General features: G+C 37.2%; 1 protein-coding gene across 1 annotated transcript; it reads left to right on the top strand.

Annotated features, from left to right (window-relative positions):
• The first annotated feature begins 2,858 nt into the window (after positions 1–2,858).
• On the top strand, positions 2,859–8,078 carry LOC129003766 (uncharacterized). Its single transcript, XM_054432064.1, has 4 exons — positions 2,859–3,245; positions 3,705–3,819; positions 4,141–6,952; positions 7,103–8,078. The coding sequence occupies exons 1-4, from the start codon at positions 2,859–2,861 to the stop codon at positions 8,076–8,078; spliced, it is 4,290 nt and encodes a 1,429-aa protein (XP_054288039.1).
• Positions 8,079–10,575: the final 2,497 nt, after the last annotated feature.

Here is a 10,575-nt window from a genome sequence, read left to right as displayed (position 1 = left end):
TGGAACTTGTGTTTGCTAGAGATTCATCACCTGAAAATTTGGCTGAGAAGAGTTATGAAGGAACAACAAGAGGTGTACGATACCTTCTGAACTCTGAGATGAACTGATTTTAGAGTCTGAAATAAATGTAGTGCTAGGAGTCTGCAAGATTACAGGTCATCGGTTCCCCTCGTAACAAATCCACAAGCATGCACGTTAAAGTTTGATAGGACAGGACCCAGATAACTTGCAAACTGCAGAATCATAGAACTGCATAAATAACAGTCCTGTGTATCGGTCCGTTCCAGGGTAGACAAGGCTATAAATGCAAGCTATAAATACGGCAAGCAATAACGGGCAAGCAATATATACATGCAAAAAAAAACAGGCAATATATACATGCAAAAAATAACAAGCAATATATACATGCAATAAATGGACACAAACACACGGTGCTCAAGACCTTCTGAACTCTGAGATGAACTGACTTTAGAGTCTGAAATAAATGTAGTGCTACGAGTCCACAAGATTACAGGTCATCGGTTCCCCTCGTAACAAATCCACAAGCATGCACGTTAAAGTTTGATAGGACAGGACCCAGATAACTTGCAAACTGCAGAATCATAGAACTGCATAAATAACAGTCCCGTGTATCGGTCCGTTCCAGGGTAGACAAGGCTATAAATGCAAGCTATAAATACGGCAAGCTACAGGCAAGCAATATGTACATGCAAAAAAAAAACAGGCAATATATACATGCAAAAAATAACAGGCAATAACATGCAATAAATAAATACAGACAATAATACAGGACACAAACACTTGGTGCTCAAGACCTTCTGAACTCTGGGATGAACTGACTTTAGAGTCTGAAATAAATGTAGTGCTACGAGTCCACAAGATTACAGGTCATCGGTTCCTCTCGTAACAAATCCACAAGCATGCACGTTAAAGTTTGATAGGACAGGACCCAGAAAACCTGCAAACTGCAGAATCATAGAACTGCATAAATAACAGTCCCGTGTATCGGTCTGTTCCAGGGTAGACAAGGCTATAAATGCAAGCTATAAATACGGCAAGCAATATATACATGCAAAAAAAAACAGGCAATATATACATGCAAAAAATAACAGGCAATAACATGCAATAAATAAATATGAACAATAATACAGGACACAAACACACGGTGCACAAGACCTTCTGAACTCTGGGATGAACTGACTTTAGAGTCTGAAATAAATGTAGTGCTACGAGTCCACAAGATTACAGGTAATCGGTTCCCCTCGTAACAAATCCACAAGCACGCACGTTAAAGTTTGATAGGACAGGACCCAGAAAACCTGCAAACTGCAGAATCATAGTGTTAAATATTTAGTAATTCAACTAAGGACATTTAATAAAATATTTATTTAATAACATATGAACTATATACAGTCAAATATAAACAATTAATCAAGTAGTATTAACATTCAAGTCAAGTTTTTAGTTCAGTTATTGAAAGGATACAACAGCTGATATGATGACATCACTGTCCAAAGTTCACTACAGCACTTCGTACTAGTCAGTTCAGTTTAGACTCACCTCTCTCACAGTACACAGTGCTTACCTTTTGGTTTAGTTCATATTAAATATTTTAATCTCTCTTTCTCTCTTACCGCTCCAAGTGCATTATTTCATCATTTCTCATTTAAATATGGATTCCAAATTTATAGTACCAAGTGTCAAGCTAGGATCCAAGAAGATATTTTTATTTAAAGTAAATGTGTTGTAAATTTTCGTGTACAGTCCAGAATATTCATGAGTAGTGAATTGCTTTCTTTTTATTAATGAAGAAGAGTTTTAATTTAAATCAGTGAAGAATTACATACTACACAACAATAGTCATTTCTCAACATCATCTTTCATCTGTGGTCCTTCGATTCTCGTCACTCTGGCCAGAGCCATCGCTTCTCTGCTCATCTTGTTCCTGTTCTACCAAAACCCTAATGGATCTTCAGTTTTAGGATCTAAAGGTATTTCTCACAATTTTACCTCTTAATACCATATTTAACATGGTCCTCACGAGCCGGATGTTTCCCAGCCTATGGAAAATAATCTACTGTGACTATTAAGTTTTGTATTTATTTGAACTGAATAAATTAATTGAATAAATCTGTCATCAACATTAAGTATCATTAACAAGAGGATTAAATATTTTTGATCACATTATTATCAATTTATTAAATTGTTGCAGTAATTTGTGAAATAACACATAAAGTTTTGTTGTCCCAGACAGAAAATTTTGTTCTCAGACTGTACTGTCTACAACTCCTGTATTTTCATGCATAGTTTGTCTATTCTCTATTGTGCATTATCGGGCTGCATCCTGTCTGCCCCCCTCTCTCCCCCCTGTAATGTGAAACAAGTTTCTCTCTTGTTGCTGAATATTCAGAAAATCATGGAAGTCATACCAACTTCACAGCTGATCAACACTAGCGCTGCTGATGGATAGAAATGAAAACTTAAATGTCATTATGCAAGACTTTGTTTATGTTTTCATAACCTCAATTGTTTGCTTACACTTTTAAATTAAAGTGACAGAAGAATGTTTATTAATACGGATTGAACATTTAATTACAGTTTGTGTTTGAAATAACATGTTTTATTGAATTTCAAATTTATTATCTGGAAATAATTGCAGGTAGATATTTTCTGGGACTTAAACTTTTTATAGGCCTATACTATGGCTGAATATTTCTCTCTGATTTCAAGTTGACTAATATTAATATTTAATACAATGAATCCTGGCTGTCTTTAAATAAGTTTTGCTCATTATAAACTTATTTTAATCTGCATTTATTTTTATTTTGGAATTTTATTGAATTTAAGACTTATTCAAAATGAGGTTCTCAACTTTTGTGAAGCAATCTGAGCTTGTGCTAGCCAGGCTTAAGTCAATTGAAGCAAAAGTGCTTGCTATCGAAAAGGAACCTATCACTCCTCAACTTATAACAAAGCTCACTCTTTTGGATTCCACCGCTACAGCCAAAAATAATGATTTTGACAAATTAGTGAATAAGTTGTTCGGCACTGTGCCTTTACCTGAGGAATTAGATGAAAGTGAAAATATCACTACAATTTCAACATTACAAGATGAAATAAGTGATCTCTATGTGTCTATTCACTCTTTGTGTGTGAACTTGATACCTTCCCCAAGCTCTAACCAGTCGAGCCAGCCAAACCTGGATGATTCCAATGCAGCTATCAGCCAAGTAGCTACAACTAAGGTTAGTGTACAGCTTCCTAAACTTCAACTTGGTACCTTCTCAGGTCAACATGAAAAGTGGATGGCGTTCAAAAATTTGTTTGAAAATACTATTCATAAAAATGATAGTATTTCTGGTGTTGAAAAAATGAGTTATTTGTTAAGCTGTCTTGAGGGAGAGGCACTTTCAGTTGTTAAAAACATCCCTATGACTAATGCTAATTATTTTATTGCATGGGAATCTCTACTTAAAAGGTATCAGAATACAAGATTACTAATCTCGCTTCATGTCAACAATGTGTTAGACTTACCAGTTCTTCACAATCCCTCAGTGAAGCAACTTAGAAGGTTTTTGTCTGTTTTAAATGAAAACATTGAAGCACTTAAAGCTCTAGATGAAGAAATTTCTCAGGAAAATTTAATTTTGACCTCTCACTTGTTAAGAAAATTTGATTCTGATTTTCGCCATCATTTTGAACAGAGTCGAAGTGATAACTCTGTAACTCCTAAGTTAGATGAGTTAACCAAGTACATTGAGTCTCACTGTGTAAATCTTGAAGCAGCTAATCTTACTAATGTGGGATCATCTCTTAAGGGTACCTTAGGCCACCACACTCAAGTAAAAACCCCTCAGCGCTCAAATAAATCGGCGCTTATTGCAACTCCTCGCACTGTTTGTACATTTTGCGCAGGTGCAGATCACAAAATCTATCAATGCAAAGGTTTTCTTAAATTGACTTCACAAGAAATGTATAATTTTGTTAAAGGCAAAAATTTGTGCACCAACTGTCTTGGCGATAAGCATAAGGTAAAGGAATGCAATTCATGGCGTACATGTTCTACGTGTAAAAGAAAACATCACTCTCTTTTGCATTTTATGGATTCTGAAAATAATCCCTCTCCTAATGTGTCTAAAGGTAACACAGACAAACGAGCTCCAAGTTCTGACTCAAATAAAAATGAATCTGGTTTTGTTGGTTTGACAAATACAGAGAACACAGTTCTTCTTGCCACTGCTTTAATTGTGGTAAAATCAAGCGAAGGTAAGACCCTAGTTTGTAGGGGAGTTTTAGATTCTGCTGCTCAGTCTACCTTCATTACTCAAAGATGTGCTCAGTCTTTAGGGATTAAGCGCTCTCATGCTAATAAAACGCTTATTAATGGCATCTCGTCTGCTCAGGTGAAAACAAAAGGGTTAACTCATGTCACTCTCCAGTCCCTTAGTGGATATGTATTGGCAAGCTCTCACCCTGTCTTCATTTTGGATAATATCACTCCAGATTTACCTCGAGCTAAGATCACTCCTGAAGTTCGCTCACAGATGCAACATTTAATGTTAGCCGATCCTACTTTTGATAAACCCGCTCCTATTGATGTTCTAATTGGAGCTGACCTTTTTGCCTCCTCTGTGAAAGGCCAGTTTTTGTCACTTGGTGAGAATATGCCTGTAGCAATTGACACCATTTTTGGATATGCGCTCTTAGGATCGACCCCTGTCGCCTCAACTTGTAAAAATTCATTTCATGGATTAGTCACACTCTTAACCACCAATAGTTTGGATCTTCACACCTCTATCCAACAGTTTTGGGCTGTAGAGGAACCCCCTCTTACAAGCAAGCAATCCTTAGCCGAAGAAAAATGTGAAAAACATTTTGTATCTACGCACTCTCGCACTCCTGAAGGAAGATATATTGTCTCTTTGCCTTTCTCAGACGATCCGTCAACATTAGGCAACTCGAGCAAAATGGCAAAATCCCTATTCTGGTCTCTGGAGAATAAATTTCGTTCTAATCCTGATTTCAAGGAAACTTATGTTGATTTTATGAGAGATTACTTGTCTTCGGGACATATGACACTCTGTCAGTCACCACGTCTTAAAAATAATCCTCATTACTACCTTCCACATCATGGAATTTTTAAAGATGGAAAATTAAGGGTAGTATTCAACGCATCAGCACCTACATCAACATCTCTGTCTCTCAACAGTATTCTTCATCAAGGACCAAAACTCCACAACAACATATGTGACATCATTCTCAACTTTCGCCGACATGCGGTTGTTTTTTCATGCGACATCAAGCAGATGTTTCGACAAGTCCTTGTAAAGGAATCTGATCAGATATTTCAACTTATTTTCTGGAGAGAGAATGATAAAATGCCTCTTCAAATCTATCAGCTAGCGACTGTCACTTATGGGCTCACATCATCGCCCTACTTGGCAAATCGTGTCATTCAACAACTCATTATTGATGAAGGAAAAAATCATCCTCTAGCCGCAACTGCTCTAAAGGATCAGATTTATGTCGATGACGCCCTATTGGGTAGTAATTGCGTAGAAAACGCTCTTTTGTTGAAAAATGATGTGGTTCAGTTACTCAAAAAAGGAGGTTTCGAGTTAAGAAAATGGTCTTCAAATAATCCATTACTCTTACAGTCGATCCCTGAAGATCACAAAGAAAAACCTATTGGTTTTCGAGCTCCCGAACAACCAGTTCATAGTGTTTTAGGACTTAAATGGATTCCTAATGAAGATGTTTTTTCTTATTCTGTAGGAACTCAAAATATTAAGGAAACTCCTACAAAAAGAATTGTTTTAAGTGTGATATCACAGATCTATGACCCGTCAGGATGGTTAACTCCTGTAACCTTCTGGTCCAAATCCTTCATGCAATACTTATGGACACTTGGTCTCGATTGGGATGAACCCCTAGACGACAGCGTTATATCAGTTTGGAACAAGTTCGCCAATGAACTTCCATATATTGAAATGCTCAAGATACCTCGCTACGTGGGACTTTCTTCAGCTAAAGATATTCAGCTACATGCTTTTTCTGATGCAAGTGAAGCAGGATATTGTAGTTGTGTTTACCTGAGAGTTGTAAATTCACAAGGAATTATATCGACTTATCTTCTGATAGCGAAGTCAAGAGTCGCACCTCTGAAGCGTATTTCCATACCTCGCTTGGAGCTCTGCGGAGCACACCTGATGTCTAAGCTCCTAAATTACTGTATACAACTTCTCTCACCTCACTGCAAGATTAGTTCATACACAGCTTGGTGCGATTCCACAATCGTGCTTTCATGGATTGGCATGCCCTCTTATCGACTCAAGGTTTATGTGTCAAATCGAGTTGCAGAAATACAGGAAAACATCCCACCTTCATTTTGGCAACATATTTCATCACTAGAAAATCCAGCGGATGTTGGGTCAAGGGGTACCGCCCCACAAGATTTGATTAACCACACACTTTGGTGGAATGGACCTGTCTGGTTGTGTAACTCTGAAGAAAATTGGCCAAAGTCTGTCTGTAAATCTTTACCTGAAGAGTCTATCCCTGAAACTAAGATTCTCACAGTTAACACTCTCTCTGCTGTTCCGGATGAACCATTTTCTCTCCTCACTCGCTTCTCATCTTGGACAACACTACTTCATGTTTCCGCATACCTGCTGCGCTTCATTCATAACACCAGAAATAAAGTTAAACAAATTGGGAATTTAACTTCTCAGGAGATAAAAGAGGCTCATAACCTGATTTGTAAATTGGTTCAACGAGAATATTTTTCTGAAGAAATCTCATGTTTGAAATCCAATAAACCTTGCTCTGTACGCATTAGACGCCTAGCTCCTTATCTGGATAAAGATGGCCTCATTCGAGTAGGGGGAAGAATAAACAAGGCTGATATCTCTGAAGATCACAAACACCCCGTCTTGCTACCTAAAGGTCATAGGTTAGTTGATATTTTGATTGACCACCATCATGTCTTATATTTGCACTCTGGTCCAACTCTAACTCAGGCTATGCTGGCAAACAAGTACTGGATTCTCAGTGCTAGAAGCTTAATAAGATCTAGGATCTTTAAATGCATAAAATGTTTCAGATGTAAACCTCCTCATTCTTCTCCACTCATGGGGGAATTACCTATGAATCGAGTTACACCTTCAAGGCCATTTTCCATATCTGGTGTAGATTATGCAGGACACTTCTTTGTGAAGCAACATCTACTAAGACGAGTTCAACCTATCAAGGTTTATATTTGTATATTTATTTGCTTCTCTACTAAGGCGGTACACATAGAAGTAGTAACCGACCTAACAGCGGATGCCTATTTAGCCGCTCTTACCAGATTTGTCTCCAGACGAGGAATCGTTTCAGATATTCACTGTGACAATGCTACAAATTTCACAGGTGCATCCGAAAAACTCAGACGCAACTTTGAAAATTTAATCAAGGATTCCACAGTACAATGCTACGCTGAGAATTTCAATATTAAATTTCACTTCTTACCTCCACATGCACCTCATCAGGGAGGCCTTTGGGAGAGGGCCGTCAAAAGTGTGAAATTTCACCTAATAAGAGTCATTGGACAACAGACCCTGTCACTGGAAGAGTTTTCGACTTTAATCACCCGTATTGAAGGAATGATGAACTCTAGGCCTATAACTCCTCTTTCTTCTGATCCCTCGGACCTAGAAGCTTTGACGCCAGGTCATTTTTTAGTAGGTGGTCCTCTTATGACACCTCTTGAACCTGACTTGCGTAGCATTCCTATCAACCGATTAAAACGCTGGCAGGTAGTCCAACAGTTCAGTCAACATATCTGGGCTCGCTGGCAGAAAGAGTATCTGTACACTCTTCAAGAGAGAAATAAATGGGTCAACCCCAAGAAGAATATTGAAGTCAATGACTTGGTTGTCATTCATGAAGACAACTTGCCTCCACTCTCCTGGAAGCTTGGACGAGTTCTCTCCGTTTCACCTGGTACTGATGGAATAGTACGGGTCGTGCACCTGAAGACCGCAAGTGGACACCTCTCTCGTCCTGTGACAAAGGTGTCTGTCCTTCCTATGGAATAGTGAAGAGGAGTTACCACCCCCCTTTTTTATTGATTTTCTCATTTTTTGTGTTGTTTTCAGAACCCAGGGGTTCAGGGGGGGCCGGTATGTTAAATATTTAGTAATTCAACTAAGGACATTTAATAAAATATTTATTTAATAACATATGAACTATATACAGTCAAATATAAACAATTAATCAAGTAGTATTAACATTCAAGTCAAGTTTTTAGTTCAGTTATTGAAAGGATACAACAGCTGATATGATGACATCACTGTCCAAAGTTCACTACAGCACTTCGTACTAGTCAGTTCAGTTTAGACTCACCTCTCTCACAGTACACAGTGCTTACCTTTTGGTTTAGTTCATATTAAATATTTTAATCTCTCTTTCTCTCTTACCGCTCCAAGTGCATTATTTCATCATTTCTCATTTAAATATGGATTCCAAATTTATAGTACCAAGTGTCAAGCTAGGATCCAAGAAGATATTTTTATTTAAAGTAAATGTGTTGTAAATTTTCGTGTACAGTCCAGAATATTCATGAGTAGTGAATTGCTTTCTTTTTATTAATGAAGAAGAGTTTTAATTTAAATCAGTGAAGAATTACATACTACACAACAATAGTCATTTCTCAACATCATCTTTCATCTGTGGTCCTTCGATTCTCGTCACTCTGGCCAGAGCCATCGCTTCTCTGCTCATCTTGTTCCTGTTCTACCAAAACCCTAATGGATCTTCAGTTTTAGGATCTAAAGGTATTTCTCACAATTTTACCTCTTAATACCATATTTAACACATAGAACTATATAAATCACAGTCCCAAGTGTCGGTTCGTTCCAGGGAAAACAAGGAATTGTTGACTACTTGTTGTATTTCATAACCTTTCCAGACCAAAGTACACCTTGAATTCTTTCCTGTAAAACCATCATATTTTTCTATGTTTTTGTTTTGCGATCTATAAACATATACATAGCAAAAGATGATCAATTGCATACTTTGAAGTTCAAATCTTTCCCTTACTCTATGATTTCACTTTGATTGTGATTATCTATTGACTAGAGTTTCATATGTAATAGAGTAGTAATATAAAATACTAATAAGTTACTTGGAACTTGTGTTTGCTGCTGATTCATCACCTGAAAATTTGACTCAGAAGAGTTATGAAGGAACAACAAGAGGTGTACGATACCTTCTGAACTCTGAGATGAACTGATTTTAGAGTCTGCAATAAATATAGTGCTAGGAGTCTGCAAGATTACAAGTCATCGGTTCCCCTCGTAACAAATCCACATAATGTTTGATAGGACAGGACCCAGAAAACTTGCAAACTGCAGAATCATAGAACTGCATAAATCACAGTCCCGTGTATCGGTCCGTTCCAGGGTAAATAAGGAATTGTTGACTACTTGTCGTATTTCATAACCTTTCCAGGCCAAAGTACCCCTTGATTTCTTCGTAGTTCATATCACCACTATATGTGTTTTCAACTTTGATAACTGCTATTGCAATTCTTTTTTGCCATTATGTCAAACAACCAGTTCTAATTGACCGGTATTTCTTCTGTGTTTCTAAGAATCAATCTTAAGGGTGATTGCCAAAGACCCACCCTGTATAAAACTAAAGGTAATACTTTTATTAAGACAGTAACCAAAAACCTGCAAACAGGGGAATCCAGATTGCTGCTTCCTTCACACTATCGAGTCTTGAATCACCTTAGTGTTAAGATGGTATGGTTGATCTTTATTTACGGTTCATAACTTGTCCAGGTGAGGTATTAACAGTGAGATATCTGCAACAAACAATGTTTTTAACTATTACTTCCGAATAATTGACATACTGTACTCAAACCAATGTTTTGACATGATTACAAAAGTAGTAATTACGTATGTTTGTTTCACTGAAAAGACTATTGTGAAATTCATTTTTGCTAAGTAGTATATGAAAAAGCGATGCAGAGGTTGGAAAATACAATGACTGTAGATGCGATAATCCCTGGTGTTGATTAACGTCCACACTATATTGAGTACTACGACTACCCACAGTACTATCCTAATAATTATACCAATTCGTTAATACCAAGGCAAGAAAATGTGGTTTGGATTCCACTATAAACTGTAGGTCCCTTAGTTGCCATTATCTGTTTGGGCTATTAGTTAAAAGCTGTGTCTAAGGAATATGTAGGCCATAGTCATATTATATTCACCTGCGACTTAAGTGTTGGAGGTGGTTGACGTAGTGCAGGCTACAGTTCTGTTATACTTCCCTCGAAAAACTTTTGCTATGATTGACAGACACCACACTGATATGCCTGCAACAAACATCAAGAGGTACAGGTTCTGCTCCTGAGATATTCTAAAAATATAAAACAAGCATTTTAAAGTAAAGATTAAACATCTGATAATAGATAATAAGGTTTTGGTTATGTATTAACAGGCCATATAAAATAGATGTAACATATTTTTCCTACAGTTACCTAACAATGTACATGTTCTGTCACTGATTTGAGAAAGCAAA

The sequence above is a fragment of the Macrosteles quadrilineatus genome, unplaced genomic scaffold (assembly GCF_028750875.1).
Source record: "Macrosteles quadrilineatus isolate MER2022 unplaced genomic scaffold, UCM_ALF_1.0 Scaffold_1__1_contigs__length_201487025, whole genome shotgun sequence".
Classification (NCBI taxonomy): domain Eukaryota; kingdom Metazoa; phylum Arthropoda; class Insecta; order Hemiptera; family Cicadellidae; genus Macrosteles; species Macrosteles quadrilineatus.
This window is presented reverse-complemented; position numbering and strand designations above follow the sequence as displayed.